Below are 20,703 nucleotides of genomic sequence, written 5' to 3' on the forward strand. Positions count from 1 at the left end.
GATCAGTTCTCTAATGTGTTTTCAACTCCAAAGAGTTTAGGAGCAACAGCCCATTGCTCTATTGATGAGTTTGTTGAGATTGGCAAGTCTTGTCAAGTTGAGCGTTTAGATGATCTTGTAGTCACAGATCAAGATGCTTTAGAGGCCCACAGGGACCTGAGACCCTCGAGCTCTCCTGGCCCTGATGATGTGATAGTTCAGTTTCTGGTGAGATGCTCACTGATTCTTGCTCCTGTTTTCTCGTACTTGATGCGTTGCATCTTGGACCAGGGCAAGTTTTCATCTTCTCTAAAGTTAGCTCACGTACTTCCAATTTTTAAAGGGGGGAGATAAGTCGCTCCCCAGCATCTATACGCCGATTTCTCTCACTTCGAATATTGCGAAGGTGTTTGAGAAGATCATGAAGTTCAAACTTGTTGAATTTTTTATATTCATGAAGGTCCTTCCTCCTAGCCAACATGGGTTCCAAGCATATTTTAGCACGATTACCCAACTGATTGAACATTAAGAGCAGGTTATTGAGGGACTAGAGAGACATGAGTCAGTTGATGTTGTCTGTCTTGATTTTGCCAACGCCTTTGACAAGGTAGTTTATGGTCTTTTGGTTAATAGGCTCCATGAGATAGGGATCCAAGGCAAGGTTCTCAATTGGTTAAGAAGTTTCATTTGTGGTAGAAAGCAATTGGTTAAGGTTGAGGGATCCCTTAGTGACATACATTGAGGATATGAGAGAGCTCTCGTATTGGGAGAGGTTAGAAAGGTCGGGATTGTACAGTAGGTACTCAGAGAAGGTACGAAAGGTATCTGATATTGTGCGTTTTCAAAAGCATTCATGAGCTTTGTCCCAACCCAGGATTAAGGGTCAATTGTAGTGACCGTAGAGGCTTAACGTGCGTTTTGGGAGCACCTTCAAGCCCTCTAGAATCCACACTAGTTAAAACAATGAAGTCCATCTCTCTTCTTTCTCGGGCTCCTTCATTGTTCAATTTGCTGCCTGCAAATATTCGTAGGACGTATGTAGGCGTTGGTCCAGTAACAGGATGTAAGTCAGACAAATTTTTGACTAAAATCCCCGATCAACCTTATATTCAAGGGTTAGCCAGATAAGCTTGGTTGGAGTGACTTTTCTCTGACAAGCCCTCTAGCCAACTCTAATTCGTCAGTCGATCAAATAATATAGACAATAAAAGTTAAGTAAAATGAACAAATTCCTCGTCTTGAATTGCTGGGATTCCAATTCCAGCAGAGGTAAAGAATTCCTCAAGTAATAATAAATGAGAAAAAAATCCTTGCAAAGAGAAGAAAAGTTTCTGGGTATTTGCGATAAGGCTTCAAAGGTACTTTTTAATTTTGTTGATGGCCCAGGAGGAGATCGAGACTCCCCGTGCGTTGAAAAAGACTTCCCTGATTGAGCTAAAGGAGAAGCCCAGATGTTCAGTACATTAATTCAATATGTTTAGTGTGCTTTAAGCATAGTCAAGTCTACTCTTTTTTTTTTTATTGCTCAGTAGCATACCGATTCTTGAGCGGTTTTCGGGACTTTAGCAAACTGTAAAGATGAAACTTAACAAGTATAAAGTTTGATTTGTTATTGAATGCATACTTTCGAACGGTTTTGTTTAAAAAGCTGTCCAAAACAAGACTTAAAATATTGGAAAATTTCACGTCAATGGGAGCTAGACTTAAAGTTGTTTTTTTAGCCGAAAAAGCCAACCGAAAAAGAACCAAAAATGGATCATAGTAATTGAAAGTGTTTTTGCGTACTGGGGTCGGTTGCTTGAGTCTCGGCCGGCCAGCGAAGCCAGCAATCAACAACGTCCTTATACTATTTCCAATGAGCAGGGTCATGTCCGTATCAGTTTAGTCCTCCATCTATGGGCGTGGTCACCGTCTAAAAGTCTCCATGAGAAAGGTTGGGGAAGAGAATCAAACCGAGGAACTCTCACAGCTAAGTAAACCACGTCTTCTCCCATACACGGGTGACTTCCAAATGCCAGATTCGACCGCTACCCCCTGCGGAACTATGTCGCCCTCTAGTGAATACATCAAACCACTCAACTATCATAGATCCTACATTGAAAGCGTATATATTCTGGGTTCTTTGTGAGCATACTATGCTTGGGCCCCGATTTATACTTTTAGAAAACATGAATTTTAATTGGCTTATAACGGGAATGGCTCGGATAGCAAAACCATACATGAAGTGATGATCGCAGGTCTAAATCCTTTTTCGAATTCCAATTCTTAACCTTTAGAAGGACATTTACTCATTCTGCACGCTTCTGCAAGCCATAGAGGAAGCAACTCCTAGAGCGTTCGATGTGCCAGGCGGTCTAGTTTTCAGAGCGAATGAATGTCAGCTGACCGGCTGCTAGGGTATAGTTTCTAATTGTAGAGACGCTGCCTTCCATCAGCTAGAGTTGCACTGTCCACTGGTTACCAATTCAGCTGCAGTAAAAAAACACAACAAACTCGACTTTTACTTTTACAGTTAAAAAGGCGCGAAATTCGAAATGTGCAACAACAGTTTTTTGGTTTTTAGGTGCAGACAGACTTTTGAATAAAAGTCTAGAGCTAATGATGAATCTTTATTTGAAGCTTTGAAGGTTTGCCCTTTTGCAAAAGCGCGCATTGAATTGAACATTGTTGATGAATGCTGACCTCTAAAAAAAGAAAGAGTATTGTTATGGTTTTCAAAATAACGCACCTGTTCTATACTTTACTTTTGTAACACCATAATCAAGTTCGCAGTTTCGTTATGCCATTATTCGCAATGAGCTTTTTTGTTTTAGACAAGATTGAAATATAAAAAAGATTATTTAACAAACAACTTCAGGTTTGAAGAAATTGACTGTTTACTTAACAATGCTCATTGGGTCTTTGCATCATTTGCAAAGTAACATTTATCTTTGGAGATGGCATCAATGCCTATCAAGTCTCTTAATTTCATTTGGATAGTAACAATTAAAATTGTCCTTAAACCAGAGCTATATCTAAAAAAATCTGATTTATAACCTTATTGGTAAGGGCAGGGGTTCTGGGATCACTTTTTAGACCTGTAAATGAAAATATGTTGGCTTATCATTGGGATTGTTCATTTTTACATGTGGTGTGGCGCTCCCCTAGTGCTGTACCATTAAAAGAAAAAGCAATTGCACATGATTGATCAAGGTTTGTCTGCTCTGTTGCCATTCTTTTTCTGTTAGATAATCCACATGGATTGCCGTAAAATCTCTATCAGCCCCGCCAATCTCATAAGATTCATCAATAGAACAAGGAGCTAAACTTTTTGGAGTTGAAAACACATTAGAGAACTGATCTCCATATATGTTAGCCATAGCCTATACATTACCAATGGCTTCCCCATCGACCTCAACGGGCCTACGGGGTATTTCAGAGGAGAAAAAAGCTTTTGAATTCGACCGGACCTCCTGATCTACTCTATTCTCCGTTTGCGAAAGGTCATTCTCAACGGAGGCCTTAATTCTTCCTTGAATCAAATCCAACTGTTTTTGGAGACTAGTCGTAACTTCTGTATTCCGATGACTTTGAACCTTTTTGCTGGTTTACAACTCTTTTTGAACAATTGCTTCCTGTACTTCGGAATTTTAAGTTGTGCCCCGCCTTGTGGAACACATTCAGGGATTGCTAGAGTGGAGCAAACTTCCTTTAAAACTAAAATGGTGTTGTCTAAGGCTGTGGACAACTTCTTTTTCAGCATTGAAACAAGGTCGAGCTCCCCTAACCTTTCTTTAATTGACGGCCAATGTTTATCACTAAACTTGAACTTAGCCAGACCGACCTTTTTGGCCGGTCTTACTCTAGAGCTTTTGAGAGATGATCGACTCCATCTCAAGAACATGATAATTTGATAGATTAGTAGGCACGGTGGTTCCCTTCAACACTGATATCTTTTTGTGCAAATGCCGAGACTTCTAGTAACGATTTTCGTTGTTATTGAAACAAGAGGAACAACTTTTGAAAAACAACGTCTCGTATTTTAGGTCTGATTTGTACATTAATTCATTTAAAACCTACATAAGGATACTATTTTCAAAAACTTAATTGATTTCAATATTTCGCAATTGTGATGCTATACTTGTCAATCGCAACTTTAATCAAGCTTGATCTTGAATTTGGACAAATTTACATTAACGTCGCTAGCACGTAGAAATTAAGTATTACAAAAAGCGACAAATTTGAAAATTGAACTGTCACATGCATCGTTCAAATTCTTTAGGAACATGATAGAATAATGTAGCTTTTAGCACTTAACTAAAATGAAAGGCAATTTTATATGTTTTGTAAGTTTTAAGTGACTTTTTTGCGCCTTTTAGTTTTTAAAGAAATTTTGAAAAAATGGAAAAATATTATTTCTTGCCAATTTACTGAAAAAGACAAGAATATACCTTGGAAATCACTTTAACATAATTTAGCCATTTTTCGATCTTTTAAGGTGTAAAACGCAACTTTCAAGTTGTAATAAATAAGCATCTGCTGAATAGAAGTTTATGAAATTTTACGTCAAATTTACGTCAAATTACATTTTGGCATTTCAGCAAACACTTTACCAGAAAATATAACCACCCTGTAAGCGTAACATGAACAAGCTGGATCAGATCAGAGTCATTAGAAAAGACCAAATCCAGAACGTTATTCGCTCTGGTGGCTACACCAACATCCTGGGAGAAATTGAGCTAGGTTGCAATCCCCTCCACCTTTTCGAAAGACTGCAAAGCCGATTTCTAAATGGGAATATACCGGCTGGAGCTAATATCTCATTATAAAAACCCCAGCCGGAAAGTTAAAGTTCTTTACAACGAAAAGCTTCAAATTAGAGAGAATCACCCAATGGAGGGACTCCTTTTTCAAAAATAATGGTTTAGTTTCCAACGGGGTAACATCATTCAGTAAATGAATTGGATTTTAACGCCCTACTTGTTCCAGTAATCAAAGATAGGTATTAGAAAACGGTATAGTTGGTTCTTAAGCGAATTTGAAGTGGGCTTTGTGTTTCAGTGCGTATTGAGAGGGTGTGTAAAAAGTGCTTCTACTGTACATTCATACAAAGCCCAACTAAAAATACCCACTCCAACCCATTTTCTAATGGTTTTATTCTTAACGCACAACTGGCCCGCAATGTTGTGGGTATAAGTTGTTTGTTCGTTTCTTTCTTTGCCTATTTAAACCGATTGTTTTACGTGGTCTGGCCTTTCCTCTTTGCCTGTGATATACAAGCTTGGTATTAATACATAGAAATGGGTGGAAAATTGAACAATTTGAACGCCTGAAAGATAAGACGCTGATGTTTTTCGTTGCTTGCGCCAACGTGAGGACATTTCGTTTCAAACTTGGAATAATCAGATGGGTTCCAGTTCTGTTGCTTTGGCAGGTATGAAACTACGGTTGAGCTGAGCCCTTGCGTCATCCACAAAATAATGGTAGCAGTAACGTCTACATCTTTTTTTAAGACTGTAAAGATCGACAAGCATTTTTAGCCTTGCCAAATAGTGCCAAATAGTCTGGCCTATCACTGCTTCAAAGCCTATTAATGCGGCGTTTTGATGTGTTCGTAGAGTTGCTCGGCGACCATAGCAGAGAACAGTATAATGCCTTTGGAATGATGAGTGGCTATAATGAGAAAATATAAGAGGTTAACCATCGTTTGACCACAACCAATAAAAACTATATATGTTTCGCACGAAACTGTGGGAAATTTGCGTTTCTAAATTTCTTGTTGCATTTGCTGACCCCAGAGAAATCCCTACAGAAAAGGCCTTTCTGTGGATAAAATCTAGAAATTGGCACTTTTGCTTTTGAACTACGTAATGGCTGGAAAGACAACACTTTTTTCATGTCGTTATTGAATGTAAAATATTGGGGACGCAGCAACAATTTCTGACTTACATTAGGGTAGAATCCTGGTCGTTAACAGAGGTCATGGGCCGTTGACTTTCGCACTAAAAGTTCCATCTGTTAAATGCAGTATGTGTACAAAAGCTCAACAATTCTCTTCATCTACACACAATTCTGGCAATCTGTCTGTACTTCCGATCGGTTCTAAAAAGAGGAAGCTGAGAGGAATGGACCCTCCCCCCATGCACATCCATTGGCCACACAGTTAGTTATACTAATTTAAAGTATTTTTCATATTGAAGTCAGGAAGTTGTTATTGGAATGATTGCATGACCTAAGTGCATAACCAAAAGTGCGTTCATTTTTTGATCGAAATAGATTTCTGTTATCTTTCAGGCGTATATTAAGATAGTTAAATTTATTAAAATGTCTAATTCATGATAGTAAGCATGAGATTAAATGCGACAAAATTTCTGTTATGCTACATGAAACACTCTTTGTTTACACGGCGTCGAAATTAATACGTACGTAGGTAATAACAAAGCTTGCATTCCTTCCATTCATTGGCAATGAGCACCGCTTTAAAGGCTCCGTGGTAACCTTTCACTCTTGAAGAGCTTGTGAATAAGAGTTCTCATGTTTTCGATGGAGTGAGAATGAAGTGTTGCTCAGTTTGGAGCTCGTGGTCTGTCTACTTGATGGGCCTGTCGAGCGATAAAACAAGGATGGAGGATGCCTTCGAGGAGGCGATGGGCGATGGGCGTGAGTTGGAACATCGTCGCCTACGATCCGTGAAAGAACACGTAAGGTAAGAGACATATATAAAGCAAATATCTTCACGTATCCGTTTTACTTCCCTGTAGTTTTGGCTGGAGCTGTGCACCCAAAAGTTGGATTGTTCAACACATTGCGAATTCTTTGGTATGGTTCATATTTGCGTTTGCTAAATTTATTGGAGCTTCCTTCAGGGCAAAGATACGTTTTAAGGATCAATATTCGCACAAGGGTACTAAGATTGCTTCCTCAAAGCAAGTAACTCATTATGACAAAAATTGAGCACCGTTCTTCTCCTTATGTGGAGTTTTCCTCGCAGTCCTTTCCAAAGAGTACTCAAGGTTGCCCTTTCCCTTGTTCCTTCCTCAGCTTCTAAGATTGGCCATGCTCAAAGATGACCATGCCATTTTGACCACAAGTCGTGTAGTCTTCGTGATATTAATACTATTTCTCGAGAGTATTACCGTGGATTCAAGTGGTTATATCCCAAACAATGAAATTTATGGCTCCTTCCCAATGGATATTTCATTGGGCGATAATGAAATTCAAGGTAAATTATGAAACTAACCAATCAAATGTAGAGCTTTAAATCAAACTAATTTACATGGTTTAAAATTCAACTATTCATAGATGAGATTGAATTAGCCAAAAGAGGTTGGAACAATTTCAATGCCGGATATGGGAAACGTGGATGGAATAACTTCAACGGTGGATCGGCGAAACGGGCTGCGGTAAATATAAAACTCCATCACTTCGTCCAATCACTTCGTCCAATGAGTCATTGTCATGATCAAATTGAAGGGATTAGACGGAAGCCATGAGCTCAGCAACGATATTTTGGCTCATGAACTTGGATCAAACTATGGAAAGCGAGCTTGGAACAGTGGCTTCGCTGGAGGAATGGGCAAACGTGCTTGGAACTCTGGATTTCAAGGAGGCATGGGGAAGAGAGCGTGGAACTCCGGATTTGTGGGTGGCATTGGAAAGCGATATTCTCCCTTATCCATTGACGACAAATCCTCAATTATTGACTTTAACAAAAGGGCATGGAATTCTGGATTCGCCGGTGGATTGGGAAAAAGGGCTTGGAATTCTGGATTTGCGGGAGGAATGGGTAAACGAGAATGGAATTCTGGTTTCTCCGGATCCTTAGGAAAGCGCGCTCTTGAAACCTTTCAAGATGCCGGAGAAGGTGGAGAGCAAGGTACGTGTTTGTACTTACATACAAAATATTTGTTTATATTTTTGCTGTCCAATAATCCCAAATTTGAAGATAACCAATCACATTTTTGTTTCCGAGTATCGCTAACAGGCTGAAAGAGTTAACTAATCGCGAGTGTGATGGTTCGTGAAATGATTTTCGTAACAAGGAATGACTGAAACATTTTTTTCTCTGTTGTCATGTTCCTGTCAGTATTCTGTTTTGATCTAATTTATAACTAACGTTGAGTTGAACAACGTTTTTAATCCTTATTTTTTCGTTTCAACTTGCCCTCCAATCTTATTAGATGTTAGTTTGATTGTGTATATACTTACATATGGTGTTCTTGCTTTTACTCTCCGTAGGTCTTCAAAGCTAAGGTTTATATGCATCTGGATTTGTTGGGACAACTGAAAACAATTTTGGTGTCTTCACGAGTGAATGAGCCAATCAACATTTTGCCCTTGATTGCTCTTCTCTTTTGCCATCTCCCATTTACATGTGTCCTGTGAAGTTCATCTGTCCTCTGCAAAGATCTAAATCAAATTACTGCTTTCTTAGGACAAAATCTATTTTGATGTTTCATCTCAAGTGAAAATAAACCAAAAGGCTTCCCCAATGTCGGTTGTTTGATCAATGTTACGTACATGATTTGTTAATAAACTCGAACCAGCCTCATCACATTGGAACTTACCGCATGCTTTATTTAGAAAAACGTGAGGACCTTTCTTGGAGTTTATTGTAGGGGAGTTGAAGCAAAAGTATTCATTTGGATGAGGGAATTTCATCAACATAGTGCATTTGGAGTGCAGGGCTGTAGATCATATTTCAAACGGCATTTCAATATGATCGTATCTATTATGACAGTTGCATTTTAGACCAAAGGAATCCATCAAAACGGAATTGGTCATCATTGGGAATTCGAGGGGCGTGGGGAAAACGATCGATTACCCCAACCCAAAACTACGTTGTCATTTCCCCTTCAAACTTCCGAGGTAAACTTTTTTAGGGATATCCTTCGACAACTGAACAAAAATGTCATGGATTTGTTTCTTATCGTGGGAATGTTTCGTGGAATGTTCTACACTAATGGAAATATATCAAATTCTATAACTATTCCAGCCTTGCAAGACAAAACAGAAAAGCGTACATATGGTTGGTTGGCTTTACGTGGACTATGGGGGAAACGCGCCATGCCGACAACTTCGGCGGTCAATTCCATCTGCTTAAACCATGCAATCAGATTTCCATTCAAATGCGAGAGATATTCTCGAGACATTCCCAAAATCTCGGTCGAAGAGGTGGATCGACTCACAAATGGAATGATAAAGTAAAACATGAAGGCAAGTCAAACTGCAAAATGTTTTTGATACTTACTCTACGGATAATTGCCATGGTACAATAAGGATTAAACGGAAAAGGAGTTAAAATCACAGGGGATGGCGCAAAGTTCGAAGGCAAGGGCGTCGTTAACCAATTAGAAATAGCCCATTCAACTTTTAGGACACTTGTTTTTGCTTTCGATTCGTTGAAGCATCGCCTCGTCTTGTTTTGAAATAGTCTGAAAAAAATGCTTATAAAACAGTCCTGAAACTTGTTATAGGACTTCGCAACAAGGGCAAATTCAAAATTGAAATCAAGGTAAGTGGACATAAAGTCTTTGCGGTGTCCAAGAATTGTACTACAAATACTATCCGACGTTATCATTATTCTGAAACCATGCCCGTGCTCATTCAAGTTAATTTAATCATTTATGCATACTTGGAGATCAGTTCTCTAGTGTGTTTTCAACTCCACTGAGTTTAGGAGCAACAGTCCATTGCTCTATTGATGAGTTTGTTGGGACTGGCAAGGCTTGTCAAGTTGAGCATTTAGATGATCATGTAGTCACAGATCAGGATGCTTTGGAGGCCATCAGGGACTTGAGGCTTTCGAGCTCCCCTGGCCCTGATGGAGTGACATCTCAGTTTCTGATGAGATGCTCACAGGTTCTTGCTCCTGTTTTCTCGTACTTGATGCGTTGCATCTTGGACTAGGGCAAGTTCCCCTCTTCTCTGAAGGTAGCTCATGTTGTTCCAATTTTCAATTCCCCAGTAACTATAGGCCGATTTCTCTCACTTCGAATATTGCGAAGGTGTTTGAGAAGATCATGAAGTTCAAACTTGTTGAATTTCTTGATATCCATGAAGTCCTTCCTCTTAGCCAGCACGGGTTCCGAGCACATTTTAGCACGGTTACCCAACTGATTGAGCATATAGAGCAGGTCTCGACTTTGCCAAGGCCTTTGACAAGGTAGATCATGGCCTTTTAGTTAACAGGCTCCATGAGATTGGGATCCAAGGCAAGGTTCTCAATTTGATAATAAGTTTCATTTGTGGTACGAAACAATAGTTAAGGTTGAGGGATCCCTTAGTGACATACATGATGTCAAGTCGGGTGTCCCTCAGGGCTCAATTTTGGGTCCTCTCCTTTTCATTATCTTCGTTGCTCCGCTTCAGAAGCTTAGTAGTAGTAATGTCAGTATCTCTTCTTATGCTGATGATACAGAATTGGTAGTTGGTAGAAATGGTCAGGATTCCGGTTGTCTGGCAGAGGTCCTAGACCAAATCTACTCCTGGGTTGCTGCGAGTAACATGGCACTGAATGGAATGAAATTTCGCTCAATGACCTTTGGGTCGACGCCATTGGACACTCCATTATTAGATGATGAAGGTAAGGGCATTCAGCAGGTCTCATCCATGAAGGATTTAGGTGCAGTCCTCCAAGATAATGGAAAGTTCGATGAGCATGTCCATTTGAAAGTTGGTAAAGCTTTTCAAACATGTGGTTGGATATATCGCACATTTAAGTCCAGAGATAGTATTATGATGCTAACTCTGTACAAGTCGATTGTCCAGCCACATCTTGAATATGCCTCGCCTATTTGGGCTCCAATCAGTTCAGCAGGTTTGCAAAAGCTCAAACAGGTCCAAAGATGTTTTGATAGGAACATTAAGGATATGAGAGAGCTATTGTATTGGGAGAGGTTAGAAAGGTTGGTATTGTACAGTATTCAGAGAAGGTACGAAAGGTATCTGATATTGTACGTTTTCAAAAGCATTCATGAGCTTTGTCCCAACCCAGGATTTAGGGTTAATTGTAGTGACCGTAGAGGCTTAACGTGCGTTTTGGGAGCACCTTCAAGCCCTCGACAATCCAGGCTAGTTAAAACAATGGAGTCCATCTCTCTTCTTTCTCGGGCTCCTTCATTGTTCAATTTGCTGCCCTCAAATATTCGTAGGGCTTATGTAGGCGTTGATCCAGTAGCAGGATTTAAGTCAGACTTGGACAAGTTTTTGACTAAAATTCCGGATCAACCTTATATTCAAGGATTAGCCAGATCAGCCAACTCCAATTTTTTGGTCGATCAAATAATATATATAAATAAAAGTCATGTAAAATGAACTATTGGGATTCCAATTCCGGTAGCGGTAAGGAAGTCCCCAAAACAAAACAAAAAAAACAACAAAAAAAAACATACCACGGTCAGCTGCTGCCCTCTTTCCCACCAACTTCGTGGTAGGCAACTCTGACCTTTGTCTTGTCAGATGGCCGAGGCCTTGGGCTCGTGACATGCCCGGATGGCACCGTGACCCGCCCGGATGGCACCATGACACGCCCGGATGGCAACGTGACACGCCCGGATGGCACCGTGACACGATCGGATGGCTCCGTGACCCGCCCGGATGACACCATGACCCGCCCGAATGGCACTATGACCCGCCCGGATGGCACCATGATTACCCTGGATGGCAACGTGACCCGCCCGATTGGTCCATGATCACAGATGAATGGCCGTAATCTCGGATGGCTCGTAACCCTGGAGGATTGCCCCGTATTCCCGAATGGCCCGTAGCCCAGGATGGCTCATAACCCCGGATGGTTGGCTCATAACCCTAGATGGTTGGCCCATAACCCCTGATGGTTGGCTAATAACCCTGATGGTTGGCTAATAACCCTGATGGTTGGCCCGTAACCTCTGATGGTTGGCCTGTGGTGCATTCGCCATTCCCGCTCACATTCGAACTGACAACAGCTTACACGAGCCGAGTATGTACCTTTGCAGATATGAACTAGATGTTGAGAATAAGTAAAGCCGGGGGGTTTACCCTTAAACTGAACACGCTGAGCCTTTCATTACAACCTCTGGTGGTTGGCCCATAACCCCTGATGTGGTTGGCCCATAACCCCTGATGGTTGGCCCGCAACCCCAGATGGCACCGTGACCCGAATGGTCGGCCCGTAACCCCGGATGGTCGGCCCGTAACCCCGGATGGTCGGCCGTAACCCCGGATGGTCTGCCCGTAACCCCGGATGGTTGGCCTGTAACCCCTGATGGTTGGCCCATAACCCCTTATTGGTTGGCCCGCAACCCCAGATGGCACCGTGACCCGAATGGTCGGCCCGTAACCCGCGGATGGTCGGCCCGTAACCCGGATGGTCTGCCTGTAACCCCGGATGGTCTGCCCGTAACCCTGATGGTTGGCCTGTAACCCCTGATGGTTGGCCCATAACCCTCTATGGTTGGCCCGCAACCCAGATGGCACCGTGACCGAATGGTCGGCCCGTAACCCGCGGATGGTCGGCCCGTAACCCGGATGGTCGGCCCGTAACCCGATGGTTGGCCCTGTAACCCCTGATGGTCGGCCCGTAACCCCGGATGGTTGGCCGTTGTTCCCTGGATGGCCCGTCATTCCTGGATGGAGTCCCAACCCCGTGTGTAAGGGACATGTTATGAATCGATGCTTGCGCTCATTCAAGTTTATCTAGTCATGTCTGGGGACGTTTAGGCAAGCTCTGGCAGGTTCCTTTGTTTGATGGTACCAGTGTCAGCGATGCAAGTTTGGAGCTTGAAACATGTTTTTGAGAAGCTAACCCTTCTTTCACATTGCTATATAAGGGAAGGTCAGCTTCTTTAAAGCCAGTTCGAAACGCCAATTTTGCATCACTGGCATTGGCAGGCAAGTTTGTTTGCCGGTACCAGCGCTTGCCTAAATGTCCGAATATATAAACCAAACTAGTCAAGAAATAAAGTCAGTCACGAAGCGTTCACAACAATCATTTGGGCAATATTGCCTTCCTGGCCCCTTCGGGGATAAGAATCAAATTCACCATCAAGATAGATGCTAGTTATTTTGGCAATTGAGCTAAGAGGCCAAATTGAGTCACCGAGACATTTGGAGGGCTGAACTATATTCGTACGATGAAAGGCAATTTATTCAAGTGACGAGAGTTATGACTAGGATTTAGATAAGGATGGGATGAGTTTTATTCTATTGGGTTGAAGATCATCTGACCAAGGAACGGAGAAATGACTGAAAACCTCGAACTTTATATGCAGCATTATTCCAGGTCATGAAAACTTGGAAATAACAATCTTTGTCCCTTCAACTTGATAACAATATGATGCTTAGTATTCCTTTTCATTCTCCTCTCCCTCCTCTTGTTGAGGACGAACAAACACAGAAACACAACAGTACGCTTTAAGATGACTGATTTTAACAAGGTATTTTTCGTTGAACAACTTATTGCTGATCTATTCAAACACCATAAATACATCACCCATAGCAGTTTCAGTTTTTTTGCTTGCATTACTGTAGTCGGAGGGTTACCCTTGCCCATCCAACAAAGTAAACCATTCCAGAATCCATATCCAAATTATAATAGGCAATGTCATAATTTGAATCTTTTTTTTTTTTTTGGTTTGGTTTTTCACGGGCTTTTCTAACAGCTACAGGGAATGTAATCCCCAGTCAATCAAATTGTGGGTGTGGTAAACGTTAAACAGTTTCCTGAAGTGAAAGATCAGGGACTAGAATTAAACCAGAGATCTCTCTCATGCTTGAAACTGAGCTAACCACAACTCTTTTCCTTAAAATATAATTGTCCGGCAATAGGCTTTAAACCAGTTACACGTGATGAGAAGAATATTATCCCCTTGACACAGCCTTTTAGATCAATCTGCTCCATTAGCTCAATTTGTGCTCTTTGTTATAAACAAAAATTGTAGAAGGCAGTAAAATGACGTACACAAACACCAAGACCCCATATATTCCCTTGTTGAAACATACTGAGAATGACTTGGAAACTAAGGGGGGAGCATGCATGAGGGAATAATCTCCTCGCAAGATGTCGTGTGTAATAGTCTCTAAATGCTAATTTGTTGGTGGATCAGATGATTTATGAACGTAGAGTTCAATGAGAATTATAATTTTTTATCCCGAATTGATGGAGATTGTATTCTATGTAGTTGCGTGGAAAAGAGTGTTAAGATTGTTATTTTACACCACATTTTTTACTTATTCACAAGGATAGAATTTTTTTTGCGAAAACAGCTTTCTTTAGACTAGTTTTGATGCTTTTCAATCTTCAAACTATATAACTAAATTTTTGAAACATTAAAAACAATTTGTATTTAACAATGTGGTTTGTACTTTTTTTCAGTACCTCTTCTGTATTGACTCTTGATTCTTCTGTACATTAATGATCCCTCAGGAATATGCGCTGGCATCTTCTTGGTTGATTATTTAAGGTACTCTGTCCTTCAAAAGATATGCAAAGAAAATCCCTAAATGGGAAAATATGAAAGAATATGCAGTTTATCGTATTATTGTATTAAATATGCAAAATTTGCGATGGTAATTTTCCTCCATCTCTACTGATATCACTGGATTGACGATTATGGGACATCGAAATGCAAACGGAAGTGAATTTGCCGTTGAGGGTTAAAAATGGAGTTTTAGTTTTATCAAACGGGGGATCCAAAAAGGAAAACAGAAATAATAGTAAGAGAATTTTCCAACGAGGCACAAGAGGTCGTTCCTATTAAACAGAAGGGGTACAGCCGAGTTTAAGGTTGGTTTAAAGGTTTGAACCTGTTAGGATTTGAAGACCATTGCTTATGAAGCCAAGACTATCGGGATTGAGTCCGACAAGAAAGAGATCCAGGGGTATATGTTATCATCAATATGGTTGGCAGGATCGAAGAGCATCTCACTGAGAGATATGGGGAGACTTGTACTGTTTGTGGAAGCAGACAGGCTGAGCTAGTGCTATTTCGTTAGGCCGAGATAAGTCGTGCGTTAAAGGCAAGATATATGTCGTATGTCAAACCTCGAGAGGCCGTGAGGGAGGGTCAAGAAGCCAGCCTGAAAGCCGAGGAGTCAAGCGTGGAAATTGGCATTGGAATAATCATTGCAGAAGTTGGAACTGGGTTCTAGGGCAGAAGTAGAACCAGAGGAAGCTCCACCGAAATCCGTTCCCCAGCCGGTTATGAATTGGAGGATGAACCACACAGAAGCCAATGGGAGTGCGGTCGAACCTAAAGATTGATATACCGAAGTTCATTGGTGACATGCTACAATTTGCGGAGTGGTAGAACATGTCCCAGACCTTATTTCACGATATCCGGAAGTCGGTCCCAGAAAAGTTCGGCATGTCAAAGGCTTCGTGGCTTGCGTTGATCCGTTTTGGAAATCCGGGATATCACCAGTTTTGAGCCGTGCAATTGCTCCATCAAGCTTTCGGCGATGAAAAACAAGCGGCAGTGGCCCACTTGAGACCAATCGAGATATTACCCCAGGTCAAAGCTATAGACAAGAGTCTGGCTAATTTTGCTTCCAAGCTACAAGGACATTTAGTTAATATCCAAGAACTTGTCAGCTCTGGAGACACTGCTTGAGGTCATCTAGATTTGAGAGCGCAAGCTGGACCATCAACCTATGGGATTTCCATATTACCAATCGTAACATTCCCGAGTTGGAACGAGAGGAGAAGCAATTTACTCCTGCGCATTGCCAAGCGAAGTCGTCGGAGAGCTGATCCTCTTGAACCAAATGAGGTAATTTATTGCACTTTCACCAAGTAAGAGGTTCGCAATAGCACGAAACCTTAGGGTATGCTTCGGCTGTTTAGGAAACGGCCAGACCCTTCGATAATGGATAAGGAAAAGACTGTGGCAACTATGCTCCGTTGCTTCATACCGAGAGAGAGTAGAGGTAGAACGTCAATGTATCCAGGGATGACACCCCTAGTAAGGGAATCATTGTTCTAGGAATGACACCGATTCCCTTGACTGGGCCACTTGCCTAGTCGACTAAGGATCTGATTCGTCCTTCATTAATCACAAGGTCCTTCGAACGGTTGGGTCTATTACTGGCAAGTTACAGCCAGTCACTATTCAGGGAGCAACCGGTTTTTCGACATTCCCTTCAAAAGAAACCATGATTGAAATTGGATGTCCCACCTCCTCAGAAACGTTCAGCCTCTCGGTGAGGTCCCTACCGACGGTCTGTCCGAATTTGACTGGGCATAGATGGGACGGGAAGAGAACAGGGTGGGAATGGAAAGTACCGAGGAGCCCTTGGACATATTTCAAATGTAAGTCGTGGTGTTTTGAGATTCTTGTTTGCCTTGTATGGCAATTTCAGGTCTTTTGAGAACAGTGGAAGATAACGAATGCTCAGAAAGCGTAAAGGAAGTTGTCCACAAGAAGTTTGATATGGACGACTATTTGGATGGGGGGGGCAATACCCTTAACGTCCTCTCTCAGTTGCCAAGAACGTTCAACAGGTCCTAGCAGCCTCGGGTAACTTCAACTCGCGAGGTTGGGCTTCCAATTGCTCACCATTTCGAGGTTCATTGGGAGGTTTGGTGCAACCGGAGACAATGGGCAAAAAGCTCACAAAGTGTTGGGTCAAAAATGGAAGACGTAATTCTTATTGAAGTAGATGTGAGTGACCCTATATCCATTATTCGTCGAGGTTTGCTAAGCAAATTGGCCGATTCATATGACCTTTTGGGCTTTTGGGACTCTGCAGTCATTACTGTTGGGAAGATAAGGATGAAAGAGTTGGACAGCCCAATCGAGATTGATGAACAAATGTGGTGGAACGATTGGTTCTGTGGCTTGGAAAGTCTCTCAAAAAGTAAGATTCCTCGGTGCCCTTTACCGTTGTTCAAACCATGTTTATCTATTCTTCATATCTTCTGTGATGCCTTAGAAGACGCCTTTAGGACAGTTGCGCATCTTAGAGCAAATGATCTTGGTGGAAACAACATAGAAGTTAGACTGATTGTCGGTAAATCTCATGTCTCCCCAACAGGCCCATAACTATCCTCCGCTTGGAACTTCAAGGAGTTTTACTTGGAGCTTCTTTAGAAATTTCTCCATTTGAGGATGACTTTCATTTACTCCGGGCCAGGGGGCGGCTTAGCCAGGCCCAACTGTGGTATGATGAACAACATCCTATTTTACTGGCTCCTCCACTTACCAAGCTTTTTCTTAAGGAAAATCACCTATCAAACAACCATCCAGGGGTAAATCATGGATTGGCCTGTCTGAGAAGTCGTTATTGAGTTTTAAAGGGGCGTGAGGCGGTGGACGGACCGTGGTGGAGTGTCCTCACTGCACGAAAATAATAGCCCGACCTGCCACGCAAGAAATGGCCGTCTAGCCCCTTGAGCTAATCGGACAAGCCCGACCTCCTTTTTCTTACACGCATGTGGATCTGTTTGGGCCCATTTAGAGGGCTTGTCAGAAAAGAGTCACTCCAACTAAGCCACTTGAGACTTTGCTTTGAACACATTTTGGTAATTGGGCAGCAGGGTCTTCTCTTGCGTTGCTCAGTTTCAACTAGAGCCCTCTAGTTTCAACCAAAGCAGACAAACAAGCCATCAACTCACTGGCCCCCTGAATTCGGAACTTGATTTTGAAAATCACGTAACTAAATGTGTTCAAAGTCGATCCCCATCGCACACACCAGGCAGCTGCGACGGAGCCGAAAAAATCTCAGAAATCTCGTGAGTGTCGTTTCTCTGACTAGCCCTCTTGGTCCATTGAAATTCTCATTTCCAAAACAAGGTCGGAAAGTGGTGGGTCGTGTTATTTACCTGCATGGCTGTCAGAGCAATGCATTTAGAGATGGCCCCATCTTTGAGCACAGAACACTTTTCGAAGTTTTGTTTGCTTGAGAGATCAACCACATCTCATATACCTATAACGACAATCGATGCAATTTTGTTGACTGGAAAAATTTACAAGAATAAGTGAGAACGGCCAAAAAAATTCTCGAAATTTGCAAAAAAAAAAAAGTTGAGAAAATGTGCAAAAAGGTGTGAATATGCCAAAAAATGCAATAATGCAAAAAATAATGTTACATTAGGGAAAAGATCGGTTTAGCCCCATTTAACCGCTTTGCTGTTACAAAATCTAGGCACCCATGTATTTACCAGGCTTTCCATTGAGTTCATAACAAATTAACATTTTTTTCTTGCATTGTGTGAAATTCGGCTACATTTTCAATTGAAACAGACGTCATGGTAAACAATCAGGTACTTCTGTTCACAAAATAATTTTGAATTGGATCAAACTCATGATGGCTGATGTAGCTCAACTGCAAGCTCTCTTGTTTTGCAGACTTTCCAAAACAGAAAAAGGGAGTTGAATTTGATGTATTCAAATCTTTGGGAGACCGAATTGTGTAGAATTTAAGTGGCAAGATAATATTCAACTTTAATTATGCCAGGGATTACATTCTTTGCAATGGTTAGTAAAGCCAATGAAAACCCAAACCAAAACAAAAATCGAAAAGGTTCTGGCTGAGGATTTAATCTTCCATTTTATCATGCTCCACAGACACAAATGAAAATTCCCACTCAAGAGACAACTTGAAAAGGAAGCAGATGAGGACCCTAATGATAATAAAAGGGCAAAAAAATCCTGAAGTGTGCAAAATAATGAGAAAAGTGGAAAAACACTAAAAATTGAAAAAGTTGGAAAAAAGTTACAAAGTGTTTTCAGGTTCTAAATCTTTTTAGGTCTAGTAAGAAGTCTTTTCATCAAGCTTCTTGCAACAAGTACACCGGCCTTGGATAAGATCAGGTGTTCCGATTCAGTAGTGCTGAGATTGGTCCCTGTTTGTTTGTTTTTGGGTTAGGTATTATCTTCATATTTCTTCTTTACAGTTATTGTTTTTTGAGTATCTGATTATCACATTTTTAATGCTCATGCATCTCAAATAAGCACAAAACATGTGGTACTTCATCGGGAGCATTGAAAAGCCTGTTGTGGTTTTCTACGGCAATTGAATTGGTAACCATGACACAATGTGCCTCCAGTCGATTGAAGGCAACACCTCTACCATCAGAAGCCACACCCTCACATCTGTAACCCATCCGCTCTAAAAACTGGTCTGGCTGGACGTGGAGTACGTCAGTACTGGGGAAGAAAGCTCGACCGAAGTTCGAACGTCTTCTAGCGAGCTATTGTAGAGCTATGCGTTACCTTCTGATCAGATGCATTCCCGTTGCGAGAGTCCTCAATCAATTTCATGTTCAGGCACTCAATTAGAAGGTAAAGCAAAACTGGAACGTTTTCTAGCTAGGTGTCAAAAAGCTTTCTTGACTAGTACTGACTAAGGACCCTGGATTTAGAGAAGCGCGAGGTTTGACAAGCTCCACTTCAAAAATGTGCACGATCAGAAGAACTAAAAAGTTTCCAAACAGATTTTGAATTGATGTGCTGCATAAGAAAGATTATTATCATGACAACCATCATTGAATATTTTCTTCAAGGGCACTGCCAAGTTTTACTTGAGGACAAGCTGATTCATTGATGTGGCATTTCAGATTGTTGGTAATATTTTTGTTACTTTCTAAATCCTTTCTGAACCCATTTTTTCATAAGATCAGCCTTCTAAGATATCTCATTAGATTATTTAGATTAACATTGACACAAGCGAACTTCCTGGGTCGATCTAGAAACAAGCCCCTTTTTACTTTACAATGTAATTTGTTCAATATGATTGTACTTTCTTTTATGAAGTGCTTTAGCCCAACTTGATACTGGCAGCATTTAAAAGATCAGTGTGACCACTATATTTTATTGAAAAATACCACACTAATGCAATTCTAATGACAAAAGACACTCTTAACCCTGTGGAATGAGTTTGTTAAATAAAACTGTACCCTATTATGTGATGCAAACGTGTGAGCTCTCTTTTGGAGCTACTGACTCCCTGGCGGGAAGGTTTCCAAACATAGCCCATGTTCTTTGGCAATTATATATTTGTCGAATTTGATGACGTATACTCAACTTCGCGTATCTATGCAAAGAGCATCTATAGATGCTCTAGATGTACTGATGTACTCCATGGCATGGCTTGTTCGCAGTGTATCCTCTTAGCCTTGCCTTCCCAGTTTGGGGAAGCTGGATTGCCTTTGGGCGGTTGGTGGGTTACCTTAGCTCATGGTGATCTGGGCAGGGCAAAAATGGCGATCACAAAAAGGTTTTGGACCTTCTATATTTTCATTTCAGGATCTTGTATTATATCGTTCCCCTTGAGAAAATTTAAATACTTTCTTTCCTCCATTTTGCAGGTGGGTATCCAAAAACCAAGATCTCGATTATGTTCTAATGATTTGTATTAGCAGCTCTGACTAAAAGAAATCAATTCCAGCGCACTATGGACTAATGTATGAAAATGGTCTCTCTACCAACCATTTCAATTTACTATCACTGCTACTCTGTAAAATCCATTTGACTACAAAAAGTGCTTACCAATACAATTATCGAAGGAAAAAACAAAGGAGTGGTTTTGGTCATTGATATATTTAGAGGAGCTTTAATTGTGTTCATTTTCGGATTTTCTTCGTATATTTCAATCATAACAATGTGCATTTTTTGCGACAACTAGAATGGCATGAAAAATAAAGGAAGGAATAAATACATATCTAAAGATAATTCGATTTTTTGGTTGGTTTGAGTTGATTTTTCACATGCGTTTCTAATCGCTGCAGGGAATGTAATACTCAGTACTATTAAAGTGAAAGGT

The 20,703-nt window shown here is 41.1% G+C and overlaps 1 protein-coding gene and 1 long non-coding RNA gene across 3 annotated transcripts; one reads left to right on the top strand and one right to left on the bottom strand.

Moving 5' to 3' along the window:
- Positions 1-6,653: 6,653 nt before the first annotated feature.
- On the top strand, positions 6,654-20,443 carry LOC131878654 (buccalin-like). 2 transcript variants are annotated; one of them, XM_059224732.1, is made up of 7 exons: positions 6,654-6,777; positions 7,000-7,180; positions 7,261-7,361; positions 7,432-7,834; positions 8,710-8,826; positions 8,954-9,174; positions 20,249-20,443. In XM_059224732.1, exons 2-6 carry the CDS (start codon positions 7,015-7,017, stop codon positions 9,163-9,165), a joined length of 999 nt encoding a protein of 332 aa, XP_059080715.1. In that variant the 5' UTR covers positions 6,654-6,777; positions 7,000-7,014; the 3' UTR covers positions 9,166-9,174; positions 20,249-20,443. The 2 variants fall into 2 exon arrangements, with proteins under 2 accessions (XP_059080715.1, XP_059080716.1); XM_059224733.1 differs by lacking the exons at positions 8,710-8,826; positions 8,954-9,174; positions 20,249-20,443 and adding an exon at positions 8,197-8,512 and having other exon boundaries at positions 6,655-6,777.
- On the bottom strand, positions 6,999-8,307 carry LOC131878656 (uncharacterized). The gene is made up of 2 exons (XR_009373051.1): positions 8,167-8,307; positions 6,999-7,943 (listed from the first exon to the last, which is right to left on the bottom strand). It is a non-coding gene; the product is annotated as an uncharacterized LOC131878656 (long non-coding RNA).
- Positions 20,444-20,703: the final 260 nt, after the last annotated feature.

The sequence above is a fragment of the Tigriopus californicus genome, chromosome 3 (genome assembly GCF_007210705.1).
Source record: "Tigriopus californicus strain San Diego chromosome 3, Tcal_SD_v2.1, whole genome shotgun sequence".
Taxonomy (NCBI): domain Eukaryota; kingdom Metazoa; phylum Arthropoda; class Copepoda; order Harpacticoida; family Harpacticidae; genus Tigriopus; species Tigriopus californicus.

Bases quoted from the DNA above. Each gene is read 5' to 3' on its own strand.
- LOC131878654 (XM_059224732.1), top strand. From the start codon at position 7,015: ATGCTCAAAGATGACCATGCCATTTTGACCACAAGTCGTGTAGTCTTC. The intron at 7,362-7,431 runs GTAAATATAAAA...ATCAAATTGAAG, and splicing joins GATCGGCGAAACGGGCTGCG to GGATTAGACGGAAGCCATGA. The intron at 8,827-8,953 runs GTAAACTTTTTT...TAACTATTCCAG, and splicing joins TTCCCCTTCAAACTTCCGAG to CCTTGCAAGACAAAACAGAA.